General features: G+C 35.8%; 6 protein-coding genes across 7 annotated transcripts; 2 read left to right on the forward strand and 4 right to left on the reverse strand.

Moving 5' to 3' along the window:
• The first annotated feature begins 988 nt into the window (after positions 1-988).
• On the forward strand, positions 989-4,382 carry LOC18026825 (preprotein translocase subunit SCY2, chloroplastic). Its single transcript, XM_006410224.2, has 13 exons — positions 989-1,058; positions 1,380-1,871; positions 1,959-2,047; positions 2,156-2,235; positions 2,373-2,462; positions 2,567-2,658; positions 2,789-2,872; positions 2,993-3,134; positions 3,264-3,380; positions 3,494-3,623; positions 3,725-3,848; positions 3,944-4,050; positions 4,139-4,382. Exons 1-13 carry the CDS (start codon positions 989-991, stop codon positions 4,226-4,228), a joined length of 1,707 nt encoding a protein of 568 aa, XP_006410287.1. The 3' UTR covers positions 4,229-4,382.
• A 281-nt stretch (positions 4,383-4,663) lies between these two features.
• LOC18026826 (GDSL esterase/lipase At2g24560) lies at positions 4,664-5,917 on the reverse strand. Its single transcript, XM_006410225.2, has 3 exons — positions 5,285-5,917; positions 4,942-5,200; positions 4,664-4,857 (listed from the first exon to the last, which is right to left on the reverse strand). The coding sequence occupies exons 1-3, from the start codon at positions 5,915-5,917 to the stop codon at positions 4,664-4,666; spliced, it is 1,086 nt and encodes a 361-aa protein (XP_006410288.2).
• Positions 5,918-7,473: 1,556 nt separating this feature from the next.
• Positions 7,474-8,455, forward strand: LOC18026827. The gene is made up of 2 exons (XM_006410226.2): positions 7,474-8,081; positions 8,171-8,455. Exons 1-2 carry the CDS (start codon positions 7,550-7,552, stop codon positions 8,248-8,250), a joined length of 612 nt encoding a protein of 203 aa, XP_006410289.1. The 5' UTR covers positions 7,474-7,549; the 3' UTR covers positions 8,251-8,455.
• A 536-nt stretch (positions 8,456-8,991) lies between these two features.
• Positions 8,992-10,798, reverse strand: LOC18026828 (probable glutathione peroxidase 2). Its single transcript, XM_006410228.2, has 6 exons — positions 10,576-10,798; positions 10,239-10,315; positions 9,843-9,904; positions 9,622-9,740; positions 9,337-9,504; positions 8,992-9,235 (listed from the first exon to the last, which is right to left on the reverse strand). The coding sequence occupies exons 1-6, from the start codon at positions 10,618-10,620 to the stop codon at positions 9,194-9,196; spliced, it is 513 nt and encodes a 170-aa protein (XP_006410291.1). The 5' UTR covers positions 10,621-10,798; the 3' UTR covers positions 8,992-9,193.
• Positions 10,799-11,632: 834 nt separating this feature from the next.
• LOC18026829 (tRNA(His) guanylyltransferase 1) lies at positions 11,633-16,277 on the reverse strand. Of its 2 annotated transcripts, none has more exons than XM_024148448.1 (14): positions 16,156-16,277; positions 15,408-15,534; positions 14,953-15,084; positions 14,817-14,861; positions 14,515-14,684; positions 14,308-14,393; positions 14,008-14,115; positions 13,343-13,599; positions 12,906-13,037; positions 12,781-12,825; positions 12,524-12,693; positions 12,343-12,428; positions 12,141-12,248; positions 11,633-11,901 (listed from the first exon to the last, which is right to left on the reverse strand). In XM_024148448.1, exons 2-14 carry the CDS (start codon positions 15,509-15,511, stop codon positions 11,773-11,775), a joined length of 1,572 nt encoding a protein of 523 aa, XP_024004216.1. In that variant the 5' UTR covers positions 15,512-15,534; positions 16,156-16,277; the 3' UTR covers positions 11,633-11,772. The 2 variants fall into 2 exon arrangements, with proteins under 2 accessions (XP_024004216.1, XP_024004217.1); XM_024148449.1 differs by having other exon boundaries at positions 15,408-16,033; positions 16,156-16,251.
• A 978-nt stretch (positions 16,278-17,255) lies between these two features.
• Positions 17,256-19,481, reverse strand: LOC18026830 (INO80 complex subunit D). Its single transcript, XM_006410230.2, has 3 exons — positions 18,832-19,481; positions 17,998-18,320; positions 17,256-17,625 (listed from the first exon to the last, which is right to left on the reverse strand). Exons 1-2 carry the CDS (start codon positions 19,446-19,448, stop codon positions 18,056-18,058), a joined length of 882 nt encoding a protein of 293 aa, XP_006410293.1. The 5' UTR covers positions 19,449-19,481; the 3' UTR covers positions 17,256-17,625; positions 17,998-18,055.
• Between the last annotated feature and the right edge of the window lie 131 nt (positions 19,482-19,612).

The raw sequence follows: 19,612 nt of genomic DNA on the forward strand, positions 1-19,612 counted from the left end.
GGTAAGATTGCTTTCGAAAATTGATATAATATCTTTTAAATACATAATATTTTAAATATCTGATCTGTTCTTTTCTTTGTTGCTAACTATATTTGTTTTTTTTATCCACCAATAAAAAAGGTCATCTGTTTTTTATGTTCTCAAAAGATGGCCCCCTACTCAGAATGTTTTGGAAAAATATCTCATGTACAGGTTTTATGCATAAATCGCATGGTTGGTGATTAGTTGTCCTATGAACATTTTTTACAATACATAGACAAAACTTTTTTTTTGGTTTATATATATTTAGAAATATAAATTTAGATCAAAATATTTCTTTATCATAAAAGTTTTTTTTTTTTTTTTTGGTAAAAAGTTTATCATAAAAGTTATATACAATTATGTTCTCGTATTGTTTACAATTTAGAATACATAAGTTACAAAAACGTTTTAGAACACATGCATTATCTGATTAAAATTAGACTGATGACATAATGACTTTGAATAATAATACAGATCAAATAAAGCATATCCAAAGTAAATCAAATAAAAATATTTATGAAAAAAAAGAACTGTATACGTATCTGAGTAGAATGCATATTTTTAAGAGGATGTATTCCAATAGTTCCAATGAAAAATGGTATATACAAATTGGTAATATTTTATTAGTATTTGTATATGTTTTCTAAAAAAATGTGAATGGCAAATAATAAAATAGATGTCTCTTTATGTAAATTGTAGATTAACCTGAATACCATTCGACTTAAAAAAAAAAAGAAAAAAAACCTGTCTACCATTCAAAGCTTTGTAGTGCCACAATAAAAAAAAAAATCTATAGACAATTCTTATCATTACAATTAAAAAGTAATTTAAAAATAATTACCACATCATATTATTTGGGGCTAATTTATAAGAGGAAAAAACATAAATTGATTTTTGGAGAGTCAGCAACACTCTAAATGTTCTTCTTCTTCCTTGCGTCTGCGCCGCGTTCTCTCCCATCCTCTCGATGAATTCCTCTCAAGCTTGCTGCTTCCATTCTTCTCTGAGACCAATCTTCTATGGTTTCGTCGCTAAACGTAAGTTTTCACCCTCTCCCTCAGAAATTTTGTATTACATCCGATTCAAAGTAAAGAGATTGAATTATCGTAGTTAGTTGTTACCTAAACTAGTCAGTATACAATCTTTAAAGTTTCGTTGCTTCAAGTTGATAGAAACCCTAATTTCAAGGTCACTGACACTAACCGACATGGGTTTCTCACTGTTGCTATAAAGTTCTCAACTTTTTATCTCTTGGATTAGTTCTCTTAATCCTGCAATTTTCTCAGTTTATCGAACTTTCTTTTCACAAAACAGAAGCAATTGTTGAGGCATGTGTTGTACCTTGATGTTTTTTTCAGGGGACCCATCTCGGTGTTACCAACCATTTCCATCCAGAAAATGCCTTGCTATGAATTCGAATTTGACGAGAACGAGAGGAACTCATTTTATGCAGATGAACAGAAGACATCTTCTTATAAAAGAAAGGATGAGATTTTCGATCAATTATTCCGATAAGCACAGAAATGACTCGATGCAGACTGATGCTTTGGATGTGGAGATTAGTCCCGCAGAGTCACAGGGCATTCATATATCTCAGAACTCGGTTGTCTCCAAAACACTACAGGATAACAGGCCAAAGTCTTTTAGAAATAGGTTTCTTGATTTTGTTCGCATAAGTTCAGTACTCAACAACGCAGCAGAAAGATTCTTTAAGAGCGAGATAAGGAGGAGGTTGTTTGTAACGGCTGTGTTGCTTGTACTTAGCCGTGTTGGATATTTTATCCCTTTGCCTGGATTCGACAGAAGATTAATACCTCAAGATTACCTTAGCTTTGTCTCGGGTTCTGTTGGTGAGTGTTCTCATCTCATTTGAGTCCTGTAATCCCTTGTTTGGATGACACATCTAAGTTTGTAGTTCACATCTGTGTTTTTTATAGAGGAACTGGGTGAGTTTGGAGCTGAGATCAAGCTTTCTCTCTTCCAGCTTGGGCTCAGTCCACAAATAATAGCGTCCATAATTATGCAGGTTAAGATCTCCCCTTTGATGTAATGTGTTTGCCTCAATTTGTGGGTTCTTTATGTATTAGGATTATGATTGATGATATCAAGTGATCATGAAAATGTGTTGTGTCAGGTGCTTTGTCACGTTCTTCCATCCTTGGTGAAGCTGCGAAAGGAAGGCTTAGATGGTCACGAGAAGATCAAGAGTTACATGTGTGTTTAGTTTTTTTCCTCTTAACCCGTGAGATGAATTCTTAACATGCAATTGATTTGTTTGTAGCTCTGGTGACTTTTGTGCTTCATTAAACAAAGTTACTAAATCGTTTGTCTTTAACCTCTATTTTTTTTAGATGGTGGCTATCGTTTCTCTTTGCTATAGTGGAAGCTGTAGTGGTGGCTTGCACTTCTCTCCAATATTCAGTTTTTGCAGCCACGTCTCAGTAAGTTCTAGGATTACTCACGTTCAGAGTAGAAAAAATATTGCTTATAAATTCCATCCATTTCGCCACAGCTGATGCTTAAGTAAGAATTCATGCTTATTCAGGGTCAAGCATGTAATGGTGACAGCATCTCTACTAGTCTGGGGTGCAATGACGATGACTTGGCTGTGTGATACAATATCAGAGTCTGGATTTGGTATTTTTGATTCTCTATCTCTCTCTCTATGCAAAGATATAGCTTCATCCTAACCATTGGTATCTAGACGGTGATGCTGTAATGTAATAATAGGGAACTTGCTTATAACCGGTTTCTGTGCATTTTACAGGTCATGGATCATCTCTAATTATATGTGTGGGAATATTGACGGGCTACACAGAGACCTTACACAAAATGCTCAATCAAATCTCAGGTACCTTTGGTTTTTCTCACTCCATATTCCCCTAACTTATGGTTAGTCTTTACTCTAGACCTGCATGTCTTCCACATTTCCTGGAAGTAAATATAAAGTCATTCATATTTTATTTTGCAGGAAGTTTGTCGAATTGGTGGCCTTACTTGTTAGGCTTGCTGGGCATTTTTACGGTAGTAACTATGTTCGCTGTTGTTGTTACTGAGGGCTGCAGGAAGATAAAACTACAATATTATGGTTTCAAACTTGCTTCTGCTTCGAGGTAATATATAGCTCATCATCAGTATTTTGTAGAAAAGATTGTTGTATATTCCAAAATTCTACCATTGTAGCTAGGAAACGTGTGGTTTACTCATTTTGTTTTTATGCTATGTTTTTGCCATTTGGGCAGAGAAGGTTCTCCAATAACCGAGGTGGAACCATACATACCTTTTAACATTAACCCAGCAGGAATGCAGCCTGTTCTCACAACCACTTATCTCTTGGCATTTCCCAGTATTCTTGCAAGGTAAATCCTTAGAAGAACTCGTTTGGTTTTAATCATTATTGTTTCTTGCTTCTTCGTGTTATTCGTACCATCTAAGACTGTCTAATAAGGTGATTTATTGTGTCTATGTCTAGTATTTTGGGTTCACCTTTCTTGGTACACGTGAAGGAGATATTAAACCCTGAAAGCACGGTTGGTGCACCGCCTTGGGTTTACTACTCAATCTATGCGTTCTTCGTCTTTCTCTTCAACATCTTTGACATTGTGAGTAATTAGTTATGGTTTGTTTTTTCTCAATATGAGTTTCAATCTTCCATGAGCATTAAACATTTTCATATACCGGGTTACTTCTTTTGTTATGTTAGGCTAACTTGCCAAAGGAAATAGCCGATTATTTAAACAAAATGGGCGCAAGAATACCAAATATAAAGCCTGGGAAAGCCACGATCGAGTACCTAACAAACATACAAGCATCAACTAGATTTTGGGGTAAGTTAAAGTCGTTGCTTTTTTGGACTTATTGCGTGTATGATATATAACATATAATCTCTAAAAAAGCAGTTTTTGTTTTGGTTTTGATTCAGGAGGTCTTCTGTTGAGCTTTTTGGCAACATCTTCTACTGTACTGGACCACTATTTACGCAGCATCAATCAAGGTTTTTCTATTGGCTTTACATCAGTTTTAATCATCGTAAGTGTTCTTTCTGCGTTTCAATATCATTCAGTTTTTAAAATTACCAAAATTCGTTTTTGTTAATATATCTATTGATTGGGTACAGGTTGGTTCCATTATTGAACTCAGAAGATCATACCATGCATACAATGTAATGCCGAGTTTAAGCAAAGCATTGAAGAGGTATGGTGTATAACGAGGTGGGAGTAATAGAAAGAGGTTTATATGTTTGTGGTTTAGAGTTTCTGTAGCGTTTTGTTTTAGATTAGGAATTAGATGATTTGTATTATGAAACCAAAACACATAAGCATCATTATCTTACGAAGAAGATTCAGAGGTCCAAGTGCCAAATTTCTATCTTTAAGAATCTACCAAGCTTTGAAAAAAAAAAAAAAAAATCTACCAAGCATTTGCAATACTCGCATTTGCAATACTCGGAAAGATCACGCAGAACATAGTCAACTCCATCAAGTGATGTAGTAGTTGTAGCATGCTTTGCTAAATATTAAGTTTAAAGCAGAAGTAGCCAGTAGAAGTCAAAGTTATATCTGATTAAACAAACAATAAGTACTTTCATATTCGCAATTTGAGAAACAAATAACATTGTTTCAATTCTGCGAATCATGATGACTTAGGCCTTAAGCCACCCACGAATCTGAGTATCGATAAAGTTTCCTAAGTAATTATAGGTAGCTTCCGATGGATGAATCGAGTCAAAGAACAAAAACTCCGAGTGATTCCCACACGTCCGAGAGAAAGGATTACACATGAAGCTCGTCTCCATGTACCCTGTTCCACAACATCCTCTCTTCGTCTCTTTAAACCCTGTTACACATGAATGATCGTATAATCAGTGCTCAATATCTCACAGGATAGCTTGTGGAACAAGAAAGGAACTTAATGTCTAACCGTATTTGCTAGGGTTTTGCATCATGTCCAACACAGGGTCATGGCTATTGCAGTAAAGGAACTTGCTTCCTTTAAGAGATGCTTCGATCTGAGGTAACAGCTTCTGAAGTTTCTGATTGTATAAAACAGAGTCTCTGTTCTCTTGTTCCAAACAGAACCTAAAGATATTGCGGAACTTAGCAGACATCTGAATCGGTAAACAACCTATCGGCGGTAAACCATTCACCATAATTTTCCGGCAACCTAAACTGTAAAGCTCCTGCAAACACAAACACGAAAATATTAGCAACAAAAGACATGTCAAAAACCCTAATTAGAGATTAATCTGAGAAAATGTTAGTACCCGGACGAGAGTGTCAAGCCTCTTAAGTATAAAGTCTTGGTAATCAGAAACGCGAGGATACTCAAGACGCCTTAAAGGAACAGTGTAATAATTCAAAATAAAATCGTTAGGTCCTGCACTTATAACCACCAAGGCATTGTTTATAATCTCCATAGCTTTCTTGTCTCCTACGATACTCTTAAGACGAGCAATGTAACTCTTGAACATCTTAGGTTGCTCCAAGACAGGAATGGCCTGAGTCGAGAGGCTGGTTCGGTCATCGTAACCCGCACCGGCTGATGCGAAACATACTCCGGTTACAATCTCATGGTCGGAGAGATTTGGTTGTAAGAAGGGAGGAACAAACTGTTTGATGTTGTATTTGGCTGCGAGTATGTCGGGGATTAGTTTTCCGTTTGAGAATCTACCGTTTGGTTTGCGGTTTGGGAAATCGATGCCGTAAGGAAGATGCGTTGCTCTGAAGATTGTGTTTAAGGGGTAATTGTTGTTGCCTGTGTCGACGGTTGAGTCGCCGAAGATTAGAATCGCTGGGAAGAGCGGTTGCGTTGTGTTGTTTTTTGCCGCTGCGTTGCAGGACGCGACTAGTGTTGTTGCGATGAACAGAGTGATGGTTATGGTTTTCGAAGTCGACATTGTTTTGATTTTTTTTTTTTTTTTGTGTTTTGATTAATTTGAAATGTGTTTGGTGATGAATTTATAAGGAATTTGAAGGTTTTTTTTTTTAAGTTGGACCTTGCTGGATTTCTGAAAATGTGGGGATTAAGTTTGTTTTTTTCTTCTTCTTAGTGAAAATGAATAACAAATTTTGGTCAAAGAAAAATGAATAACAAAATGGATAAATCATTAAGAGCTTTGAATATTATAGGCTAAATCAAGATATTCACCTGAAAAAGAAAACCGAAAAACAATATGGTCAATGAAAATTTACCAAGAAAATTATATATATATATATATATATATGGTCAAAGATAAGAAGTTTTAATTCGTTGGCAGAGCATCGATACAAAAAAAGAAAGAAAAAAAACTTGGTGTTTAGTGGCTTAACAATCGATAAAGTGAAATCAATCAAAACAAAATCACATACAGTAATTAACATGCAAATACTCAAGTCATATGATTAATGATTTTATGTGAGATATCTAACAAAAACATAATAATTTTCTCAAATTTACCCAAAATCATCTAAAAAATCATAATCACTTTAAATGTTTTTGTGATCAATATCAACCACTCAGTAGTGCATAGAGTTCTCTTTGAGGTAAATCCAAATTTGAAGCTTAAGAAAAAAACAATACTTCGGAATGCTAAACTTATCTTATTGGGATGCGCCTGCTACAAAATACAAACCTTGGTCCTTGTATTTGTTTGGGAGCGTTTTTTCTCTTCTGGTTCCACACACACATGACACACATACTTCGAACTACTTCAGAACTGATGATACTGTGTTTGCTCTCTAAACTAATGGGCCGAAATTATAATAAATGGGCCTTCTTTTTTTATTAACAAATAAGCACGAGCAAGAGTCTCAAAAACACTAAGGCCCGACTATTTTATTTGGTTAATTACCGCTCATCGTCCAAACTCCTAGGGCTTCGAACATCCAATTCCAACCCACGGCACAACATGACGACGCAAACCACCAAGAACAAAAAGGTGAATATCACTTGATCTTGTTTCTACCAATGGATCATATTTTGAATAGCAGTAACTGTGTTGAGTTTTATAGTTTGTTGCGGACGATGCATTCAAAGCCTTACCCTTTTAACTACTACTACATGTGATTTTGTTCTTTTTATTAAAATGATATCAAGTTTACAATGTTTTAATCCCATTAGTTTTAGTAAAACGAACCTATTCTGTTTTTTTTCTTTCTTTTATTAGTTCATATTCGAAAGATATTTTTAATAATTCTTGAATTTACGAATATTATGTTCTAAACAAGATTAAAATCTCACTAGTCACTACTCTTCATTTATTAGTTTTATTACATTTTAAAAAGATACCTAAGCCATTATCGTAATGTTTCTATGACAGTTTTGAACATTTGAGAATATAATAGTAGTAGTAACCCATATTTTTTTGATAGAATCATTCATTGATTCGTGACATGGGCCCACAAGATGGCATACTAGAAGAAGATGCCATTTGACAACCAATAATTGATGCTTCTTTTTCAAGGAACCACACAAAATCGTCTCTCTTTATAACTTCTCCTCACCATTCAATTCCGATAAGGAAGAAACCCTTTGAAGAAGAAAAAGAAAGATGAAGATCATTGGAAAGAGAGAGATTGGTTGTACTGTTCACTTCGAATCATCAGAGAAACCAAATGACGAAACATCTAACACAGTACAATTCCTAGAACACGACGACGACAACAACGGCGGAGGAATCCAAGAAGCTTGGGCGGAGATCAAGAATCACGGCAGCGTCTCCGGAGGAGGGTTTTTAGCCGGCGAAGGTGGGAACAAGCTGGAGAAGAGGAAGAGCCAAGTGTTGCTTGAGGGATACGTGGAGGCTGCTGCCGCTCTTGATGAAGATCAAGAAGATCTGACGAGAGCTAAGAGCTTGACGGATGATGATCTCGAGGAGCTTAAAGGCTGTTTAGATCTAGGGTTTGGATTCAGCTACGACGAGATCCCAGAGCTCTGCAACACTTTGCCTGCTTTAGAGCTTTGTTACTCCATGAGCCAGAAGTTCTTAGATGATAACAATAAGCTAAGCCACCACAAGTCTCCGGTGGAAGAGCCACCTACCACGACCAGCCCAATTGCAAACTGGAAGATCTCTAGCCCTGGTAAATTTAATGTCTGATTGTTGATTCCCATTTTTCCTTGTGAGGAACATTTTCTTGATTTCAGTGTCTGATTGTTCCCATTTTTGCAGGTGATAATCCAGATGAAGTAAAGGCTAGACTCAAATACTGGGCTCAAGCTGTTGCTTGCACTGTCCGATTGTGCAGTTGAACAAGAATGATCACTGTCTTGTCTGAAAAAAGGCCTTTCTTTGCAGGAATGAAGTCTCTGCCATTGTTAGCTGAGAATAGACCTGCAATGGGTCCATGGATAAACTGGTTTGGCTTTTCTTTGATTCTATGTATGTGTAGTATAGTGTTCTTCGTCTAATAAATGTTTTCAGTGAATAAAACTTTCAAATTCTTTTGTCTACAAATCCCCTGACTGGTCGTTTAAGTGCAATGTGGTTGCTTTAAACATATGACATCTGAATAGAGTTCTTGTCCTCGTATGCAGTGATTGAGGTTTAGAGACACAAACTCCAAACTGTTTTGAAGACCTCTGCTTTTTTTATTTTTGCTGAGGTAACTGATCTAAGTTGTGAGAGTTTTGATGACAATTTTATCTTTTGTATGACGATCTTGATCTGTCTTGTTTCTGTATCATTGGTAAATTAGGCTTAGATGATGGTAAAGATGGTGACTTTGCTTCAGTTACAAGAAGTCCTAACAGAAAAAAGAAGGATGCACATGTCTTTACTTGTGATTCTTTATCTTTTCCTTTCCCATTTATAGGAAATAATCAGAAATTTGTGGTCATAAGTTGTGAACACGCTTATTAACGTGTCGTGTACGATAGGGCAAAAATATAGACAAGACTCTTTCACATGTTCTGCTGATACGTACCCAACTGTCTAACAATGGCCAATAAATAATAATTGCTTTCTCAATATAACTTTTTAGTTTGAGCTTATTTAAACGAGGGTCACATGATAAATATGATATATCATCCATGAAACGGCATCTCAACAATGAGAAAGACAACATTTATTCAAAACACCAAACACAGATTCAGAGAAGAAATGAGAGAATGCAATGTTTTTGATTCTTAACATCACATGGAGTAAACGAAAATCGAAATATGCGAATCCCATTCTTGAAACATGTAATGATGATCAAGAAGAAGAAGCCTGTCCCAACAGAGTTTGGATGTCATTCTGCACAAATCCAAAAACCGGTTACAACATATGGTGTGTGAAAATGATACATGAAAATATGAGGAATCCGGTTAAGGAGAGAACCGGGGCCTGGTACGTACCTCGAACTGAAGAGGAGAGGTTCGAGGAGAATATCTCTGGAAGACTTTGCCGTCAGGAGAAACCAAGAACTTTGTGAAGTTCCATTTGATGGCGTCAATGAGCAAACCTCCTTTCTCTGCTTTCAAGTATTTGTATAACGGCGCCGTGTTCTTCCCGTTCACATCTACCTACATTCCCGTCAAGTATTTTTTATACCAAATCTTTTGTTACTAATCACTATAGTAGTAAAATATTGTGATTTTGGTTTGAAATATATATTTGCATAGATTCAAATGACTAAGTACCTTGTCAAAGATTGGGAACTCAGCTTTGAACTTGGTGCAGACAGTCTGTTGAATCTCTTCATTGTTTCCTGGTTCTTGTCCCAAGAATTGGTTGCACGGGAATGCTAATATCTCCAAACCTAATAATTATTTTTTAAACATTTTGTATAGCTATATTCAAAATTACATAATTACAACTCCATATTTTTAAGATTTTCTGAGAGTAAATATAAATTACAAACCTTGCTCCTTGTATTTATCGTACAGAACATTCAGTTCCTTGTAGTTCGCATCCGTCAGACCACTATAGTAATAAACAATTTAATTAGTTTAGTTTCCTTTTTTTCTTTCAAAAATTATGTTCTTATTATAAAAGAAGACAAATATTGCTAGAATCTTCTTGTTTTTACATAACAAACGAAATATTATTATGATGGTAAACCGTAATTGCAAAAAATACAGACTGGTACTAATCCGAGCAAATCGAATTGATCAGTTACTAATTTCACAAGATCTTTTCTGTTTCATTCATATCTTGTGAAATTAGTCAAACCATATTGACCTTTAACAGAATTATTAGTTAATCTGAACTTAAAATAGTGAAAAAGTTACAAATTTTTTTTTAAAAGGGTTCTTACCATTTGGAGGCAACATTAACAATCAGAAGAGTTTTGCCTTTGAATTGACTCAAACTCACGTCGTTACCTCCGATATCCTGCGATGTTCAACAATATTTTTCTTAAACGTTGACAAACAAAAAAAAAATATATTTCGTAAACAATCCTTAAAATTAATTCTTCTTCTATTTCCTTCTGTCTTAAACGAACCTTAAAAAGAGAAATTTAACATTGGAAGCTCCGCTATTGTATTTGGATCAAAATGAAATTTCTTCCTTTGTTTTTTTGGTTTTCTTGTTCATATGATGAATCAAGAATCTAAGATTAAACATAATAATAATAAAAGAAGAAGGATCACCTTGACGGTGAAGTCATAGATAGACTTTGGAGATTCATCCGCCATTTGCAGTGTCGTTCGTCTCTCTCTCTTTTTTTTTTGTTGACCAAATAGTCTCTTTCTCTCTCTCTCTCTGAGTTTTTATTTTAGAAGAAAGAAAATATATTATCAACATATATTATTGTATCCTTTATATATATGGTAGAGAAATGTATAGGAACAAGATGCTCTAAATTAGGAATCTGTTGTGGGGTATGCATCCATGACTTCATATTTATTGTTTTCCGATCTTTTTTTTTTTTATATTTTCCCGTTATTTTGTTGTCTCTTTCATTGATTATTCGGTACATGAACAAAAATATATTGTTAAAAAAAAGGCTAGCCCATAATTACTTTTCTCAGACAAAAAGGAAATGTATAATTCTATGTTTGCGTATGATTATCACTGTTTACGAGAAATTTAATTTAATATCAACGGAATTGGAAACAAATTTCATAAAAACTACCAAAATCAAATTGTCACCGTTCGAATATTCAACTGAGAGTTGTAAAATTGTGTCCAATTTTAAAAAAAAACTATACGGTGCTTAGTGGAAAAATGATGCGCTGTCAATTAATGGATTGAACAATTCTGGTATCTAAATTTTGACCTGATTTTCCCAATTATAGCTTATTCAAAGAGCAAAGACGTTGAATGTTAGGAACATATCTAGAACTTTGATTTTTTGGCTATTACATAATACATATATTATCTAGATCTCTTAAGCGGATCTGTTCTGAAGGTCATGAATAAAAAAAAAAATCGGATTTTAAAATGGAATGAGGACAAAAACTATTCTTAAAAGTTAACCACTATACTTGAAAATTTTAGTCTATAAGCCTTTTCAAGTAGTTGGACCGACTTGATAAACAACTAACTAATTGTCTTTATTAACTTATATAAATAAAATGAAAAGAAAATTGAGAGGATAAAGTTACTTTCACGTAACGCAACAGGAGCTAGTAGTTGATCGTTGCACAGGTATGGTGTGAATTTAATGCCCTATCTCATCTCTCCACTTCATATATATCATTTATTTATATTATATAAGCTATTTTCATACTTGAAAACATTCAAAATCCGAAATAATTCTGAAATTTTTTAACAATTCAAAATGTAATTAAAAGTGATTCCACATTGCATAACTAGTCTTATAAATGAAGTGAAAAGCACTTGGTTTACGAGTAGCTAAGAATGTGTGGGTGTTCTTCCCAGAAAGAGTGTTCGATGATATTGCAATGATCTACGACCACTTCTCCTTCCACTTTCTTCCCTGAAACTATTCCATTCTCAACTGCAACAACTTCCTGAAAATGAATATTCAGACAATTCTTTAACAGATATCTACAAAGCTCTCTGCAATGGAAGAAGAAGTTCCACGCCATTCAAATGCTTGATGAGTAGTATAAGAAGCGAGCAGCAAATTTTCAGGTGGTAATAGCCACAGTTTGAGTAACTTGATTGGTTCAGATGATAAGGAACAAAACCAGATTGGCATTAAAGAAGTTCTTTAGCCAAGTCCATATATATTTAGGCAATAACTAACCTTTGAGCGGAAAACCGAGGAGCCCATTCGGAAGATTAGAGGTAATGAATTGTACTCAATTCCAAATTGACGGCTTAGCAGCTCATTTTTCTCTCGTGTTTGGGTACCCTGGAAAAGTCATTCACAAAGAGCAAGATAAGAAGAGCCATTTTTAAGTCATGACCAAAGTGCAAGGATGGATAGATTTATCATAACAAAGTACCTTTAAGTAATCTTGGGATTGAGTTTTGGTTTTTCCAGACTTAACAAGCATCCAGAAACATGTATTATACTGATTATTGATGTGGCCTGCCAAACGAAAAAAAAAAAATAGAAACCAAACATGAGACTACTCATATATTAAGGTGTCATTTCGAAAAAATCAAGATAAACAGTCTACTCACAGTCAACTTGTCTCCAAGCCAGATAATCCAAGAGAATCTTGTAAGTTGGATAGCATACAGCTCGTCCATCAAACGATGGAGGATACTTCAATTCTTTGTGAGGGAAGAAATCTCCCCATTTTATCACATATGTGGATGTAAAGAATGATGCAATTGCAGATATTATCTTACTGCAATACAATATCAGAAATTAAGAGCCAAGAAAATCAGGGATGCAGAGCCAAAACTGTAGGGGGAAATGAGAAATTTAGTTTGACCTGGGTTGTCTTTCATAGAGCTCAGATTCTTTCTTCAAAACAAAGCTGGAACCGATGATGAACTTAGTTTAATACCAAAGATATGTAAAAGCTGATATGAGAATGAGAGGTTGAGAGATGGAGACCTGTACTCATCACTGACACCATAAGCAAAGTGAATATCCTCAAACTCCTCGAGAACAGCCACTGCACATGAATTCATAAGTTTCAGAGCTTGCTCATCATTTGGCTTCTCAAATTCATGAACTTCAGAAAATCTATCAAAATCCAAACAAGCTCCGTGAGTTTCATTTGCAACATATAACGCTCTAGTAATCAGTAATAAAACTGTGTCTTCCTGCTTTAATTGCAAGTTATAATTCAAGAACTAAAACACGCCTTAGAAAAAAAGCAACCACGACATAACATAAGCAAATCGAACAGGCCAGTCAAAGAAGTATATCACATCATAATATAGCTGATTCCTAGGGAGCACAAGGATTTTACAAGTCTAGTGCTTCAATGCGATAAAAATGATTAACAAGGTTATATAAAAATTAGACAACAAACTAAAGAATATTACCTGTGAAAATGACAGCCATCAATCCTAACCACGACCCAAGTTAAAGGTAACAATTTGTTCTCAAACTGAAACGACCTAACATAATCTGGTTCAATTTTGCCAATGTCTTTCGTGAAGTGACCAAGATCCTTATGTAGGGAGGGGTGCTCATTCCAAAAGCTTCTTCCGGCAATATTCTCCGAATGTACAAGGACAGCCTTTCTCCTCAATCTTTTTACGGGATTGCCATTCTCATCATGCTTTACAGTTTCTTCCACCTAAATGAAGTTAAATGAAAGTATTTCATATTGGAAATCTAAAATAATTCTGGGGTATATAGCATCAAACAAATTAACAATGACATCAAGCAAGATGCAATGGAAAGAGCAGATCTCACGTTTTCACCATACAGAGAAGATAACACATCTTTTGAGCTAGTTATAACAATTTTGAAACCTAAATCAACCAAGCTGAAGTAATACTTAATCTTTTCCCCATGACTAGATTGACAAGTGTTCAGACAATATACGCTTAATGCAAAAACCTAAACGTACATGTAGGCCAATTAAATGAGCATAAAGATTCAACTCACAATTGGAAGGTCGAAATTTTTAAACGCAAACCACATATCAAGGCAAGCATAAAAGTGCCATATTTATAATTTCTAACATAAAATAAACTATTACCTTTGTCTTGAAATGGCATGATCCTTGGCGAAACAATTCAGGAAGCGTTTTGTAATTTATACCAAATCTCTGAAAGAGAATCTCATTTTTCTGCTGTTTTTGTGTATCCTGCAGGTACCCAATAGACATTGTGTGATCAAACAAAGAAATATGATTAAAAGGCACTATACAAGCTATATGAAAGATGAAGGTAAAGGGCCGTCTTGACATCTATATATAGAAAAACTTCTAGTAATAGTGCTAACTATTTTCCATGCCAAGGACATTATAATCTGTCACAGAAAAACACAAACAACATACCTTCAGTATCTTTTCAGTTTCACTTATGCTCTTTCCGCTTTTAACTAACATCCAGAAACAAGTGTTATATTGATTGTTCGCATGACCTGCAACCACAAAATGGGAGTTGTTAGAAGTTCCGAACACACCAATAAGTATAAAATAATATCTGGAGCATAAATTATCATGAAAATTCGAGTACAATATTATGATGTCAGAGGGTCTTACAGTCCTGTTGTCTCCATGAGAGATAAGCTTGAAGAACCCCTGCTGATGCACAGCTTATAACTTTTGAATTGAAGGAAGGAACATATTCTAATTTTCTTTGGGGAAAAAACTCTTTCCATTTGGTTACATAGACTGCAGCAAAGAACGAAGCTACCAAGGACAAAATCTTACTGCATATTAAATAGAAACAAGAAAGTAAAAACTATGAGTCAATCAGACAATACATATTATTGTGCAAAAAGTTTCTTTAACTTAATTTGATTTAAAGCAGAAATAGCGATCAAATCTAACTGAATGAATACCTGGCTCGTCTCAGGTAAAATCTTGATGTTTTCTTGAAAACAAAGCTACGGAAGACGAACACATTTACAAACTTGAATATGACAATATACAGGTATGAGAGTTAGTGTAAAATCCAATACCAAGCGAGTTAGTCACCTGTATTCGTCACTGTATCCATATGCAAATATTATGTCAGGATACTCTTCCAAAACCGCAGCTGAGCACGAATTCATCAGATTGAGGGCTGCTTCATCATTAGGCTTCTCAAACTCATGAACTTGAGAGAATCTACACTTATTAAGAAAGTAAAAGGGTGTAAGAAGCAAACGAATAACATTCTCATCATTGTTCAAATGTGAAACACTATCGACTCCGTCAGAGGTGAAACCAACACAAATGCAATTAATTTCCAAGTAATTTTCATAATGGTGTTCTGAAAATTGCAATCATGATCCACAATCCATCAAAGTCGCCGCCTTAAGTCATTCTTTTCTCTCCAATATTCAAGAGACTACAAATTCAAATAGATCTAACAAAAAAAAAAACATCTGACATGATGAACAATTTCATGAACAGAACCAAAACCAATACTACATAAGCGAGGAAATTACCTAGAAAAGTCACGACCATCGATCCGAACAACCATCAAATTCGGAAGCATGACTTCGTCTTCCGATTCGAATGACTTCACGTACTCGTACTTGCTATTCGCCATGTTATTGAGGTTTTGCTATAATCCTATCAAATTCATCGTAATCTCACATCTCAAAGTTCATCTTTTGTTCATGTCGACATCAGAAACCTCTATTTCAAAACTCCAGATTCCATAAACTAACACAACACTTAATATGTATCACACGAGCAGGTTATAGAAACATATAAACAAAAAAAAACACATAATCCACACTTTGTTCCTCAATCATAATCAGCAACATGTAAATTATAAAAAAACTCACAAGCCACAAAACGAAATAGCAAAAGCTTGAAACCAACAGTAAATAGATGACATTAAAGGACAAAACATGAAACTCAGGAGTGAGAACTTGTGAACGACAATAAATGAAGTAAAATCTTTCTATTTTGCTTACTATACGATCCGCAGGACAATATTTAGAAGGCTGCGAAGATATAAACTTGTACAAGAAACCACGGAATCTCTGAAACTAATAGCTAGACCTTTCAAATCATAATAGCAACTCAGATATAAATGCAGGTCCTCTCTGCAATTCCAACAACACTAAAATCAAAAATCCATTCAGTATTATAGAGGAAAGAACAGTGAGTGAAGAATGGAAGAGAATCAAGTTAAAACACAGAAATTCAGGAAAATCCGATGAATTCAAAAGAAATCTGACAAACCCTTTTCGCTTCAAAGGACTGAAAGGGTATAGACCCGGAAAATCTTCTGGAAACTGCGGGGATTTCTGTGAAAATTGCAGACGTAGAGATGCTCGTCGCCGGCGAAAAAGAGAAACGACTTCGAGAGAAAATTAACACTAGTATTATACGACGTCGTTTGGCATTACCTTGTTAAAAATTAAAAAGCTATAGCCCTGTCAAGCCCGAAGGTTAATTTTAATGAGTACTGTTACAAAATTCTGTACAGAGTTTAAGTTTAATTTAGTACACAAGGCTGGGCTAACCCTCTGAATATAAGCCCGTATTAATATTCAAAAAAAGTTTTGTTAATCCGAAAAAGGTTAAATGCACATAAACCCTAAACCGGGATTCTCCGGTTCGAGCTGAAACCCAAAGGACCAGGTATGGGGTTCAATTTTCGGTTCCATTGTTTTTTCTTGGTCTAAAATCACTTGGAGATTGCCGCATAGGTGTTAAGAGACGAACATTCTGAGGCTAAATTCAAAAGCTTTCTTTGGACAGTGGAAAAGTATGGAGTAGTCTTACGGAGACTAAGAGATTGAGAGTGTGTTTGTACAAATCAAGGTGCTTGTGTGATAGCTCCAAGTGTCGTGTCACTGCAGAGGATATGCGTCAATCTTATCTCGTGGCTAGCTTGATTTTCCTGCTTGCAAAAGATTTTTGGAGCGGATTTTTTTTTCCCATCTCTGTTTTGCTCTGTTTCTGGTTCCTCTAATGATGTTTTGTAAGACTCTTGGTTTTTTTTTTTTTTCATTTTCAATCTAAATCAGATGACCCAAAAAGACACATATTTTACGATATACAATTTGTCAAATATGATGCCCCGCTGCTCCCATTGGCCATTGAACCCTTACATACGTTTTTACATGTATATAGAAATGATGTAAAGTTGCATCAAAACAGAACCGGGACTATACTTACACTAACAAAACCTGTCTTAATAGCTCAGTGCAGATAACTATCCGAAACCTACACTGCAACACAATCTGCCTCTAGAACCAGTAAATACGTTTTATGTCTAACATTCACGAACGAATTCTCAGTCCATAAAATTACTCAAAAATATTTTGGATTCGTATTTGCATTCTCAACCATGCTTGTCACAAGATTCAGACGCATAACATTCGTATTCTTAAGACGCAGAGTTTATGAAAACCGTGCACACATGCATAAAAGATGAATATATGCAAAAGCTTTAAGCATCCAGACACCTTACCACCAATCTTAATTCAGGTATCCAACTCTATTTGTACCTTAGATATCTCGTCATATTGAGGACTAAGGCTTAACTAAACTTTTGTGTGTCTATCTGGCTTGACCAGGGCATGTGTCTAAGTGGTTGTTTCCATGCTTTGCTTAAGAGATCGCTTCATGTGCAGCTAATCTCCATTCAACAATAGACAGATGACTATAAGCTCAAGCACAGTACGGAAGAGTGTGACGCTATGCCTGCAAATTATAAAACCAAATTATAATTATGATAAGATAGAATTGTATAATGGAGATCAAAGTAAGAGCACCAATAAAGGTATGAAACAAGTCCTTGGAGATCGGTTTCACGTTTCAGCATGAAAACATGGTAATCGACTTTAAAACTGCGTCTTGCACATAATGATACCCTACTTTCCAAGGAAAAAGAAAAAGTTGAGAATGCTTTAAGTATCCAAAATTTACAATGTAACCTAAGTTTTCTTCACCTAGCATAGATACCAACCTAACTGATGTTAAGAAAAAAGTACCATCCTAACTGTGGGAAATCAAAGAGATTTTCAGCTGCCTGTCTTTCTCAGTTAGAATGAAACAGTAGGCTAAGTTCCTCACCTTTTCACTTGGATGACTTAGTGCAACAATTATCTTCTGGGAATGCTAACGGCTTGACTCAGCTTGTATTTTCTTCTTTTACTACACTTTTAAGTTTACCCTCATTCCGTTGATTTTTCCTTTTTGCTTGAATATGATGCACAAATGCAGCTACTATGACGTGCAGCTTTGGAGGAGGCTTGCTTGTCGAAGAGACATTGTGACCAGCATCCTTTAAAGCTTTAGCAACATTCTTTTGGGCTTTCTGGAAGTGCGCATTACACAGTGCAGGAACAGTCGATGCTAGTGTAGGTTTTCCACAGAGTAATGGTCCTGCTGGAGCTCTGAATGTACAACGCAAACAACGCAGAGTTAGGAGAAAAATGCTAAAATTATCATCATGTGCTAATTACGAATCAGCATACAAAAATTCTCCTACACATGAAATCTGTGCTGTACCAAACCGACTCTGATAATGATAAGTGTATCAATCTGTTCCATCCCGTTGTTCAGTTATGCTAAAACTCTTAATCCTACTTCTTTTGCAAAGAATAACAGGAATAACGCATCAAAGTTAAGAAAAGAAGGCAAGTACTGGATCTATGAATGGTTACTGACAATCACTATCTCGGTGGCCAAAGTTAACAATTTTCTACCAATCCCTTTTGAAACGAAACCGTATCTTGGCAAATTACACAACAAAAACTGCAAGGTAGTTTCATTTCATCATCACTACAACATCTTACACAATGTAAATGACATAATTCGAAGCACCTATTGTTTTCAAACGCAGAAAAACACAAAATCACAAACTAAAACATGATACTTTCTACGAAAGGGGAAACCGAAACAAACCGTTTGATGACGTTTGTGCAACCAGTGTAGAGCTTCTGATTGCTATCTTTGAGAATATGAAGCTGACAGTATCTCGTGAGCGCCATGGCCTTGGCTTTGCATCCATACATACAGCTCCCACAATTACTGTTCGCATACTGATCAACCTTAACGCCATCATTGTTATTACCGTTGTCTCCACTACCTTCGACGGCATCGCCATCTCTGGATTCACCTTCTGGACCTAATCTCCGTCTCTTATTCGCTTGATTCTGTTCGTCCTTGAACGGACTTACGCCGTATCTCCAGTAGTAGTCCCTGTGCTGCGACTTGAGATCCTCCATTAAAGCCCAGTAATGGTCCCTATAGCATTTGGCGAGCTGCTTAAGGTTGTGCGATCGGCGTTGGAGAAGCTCTGGTCGCGTGAGGTGACTCGAGCCTGCGAGGATTTGATCCTCCGGTGATATCGTAATCGGTGAATTTGACGCGTTTGAGCTAGGGTTTGGGTTAGGGGTTCGAATTTGGGGTTCTGCTGAGGTGGAGGCCACGGCGGGAGAAGAGGCGGCGACGGAAGACGGCGGTCTTGGGGGTTTCAAAGAGAAAGGGTTTTGCTGTGGGTTCTTGGAAGCTGACGTCATTGTCGTCGCCGGAAAATAACTCTCTGAGTCCAAAATGAAAATTTTAATTGTGACCGTGAACGAAAATTTTTTTTTCCCTTTCTATTTTGTCGAAAATTTGAATCGTTCTTCATTACAAAAAATCTTAAGAAGCCCATTGACTAACATAAGAAATGGCCCATTTA

The sequence above is a fragment of the Eutrema salsugineum genome, unplaced genomic scaffold, assembly GCF_000478725.1.
Source record: "Eutrema salsugineum unplaced genomic scaffold, Eutsalg1_0 scaffold_10, whole genome shotgun sequence".
Classification (NCBI taxonomy): Eukaryota; Viridiplantae; Streptophyta; class Magnoliopsida; order Brassicales; family Brassicaceae; genus Eutrema; species Eutrema salsugineum.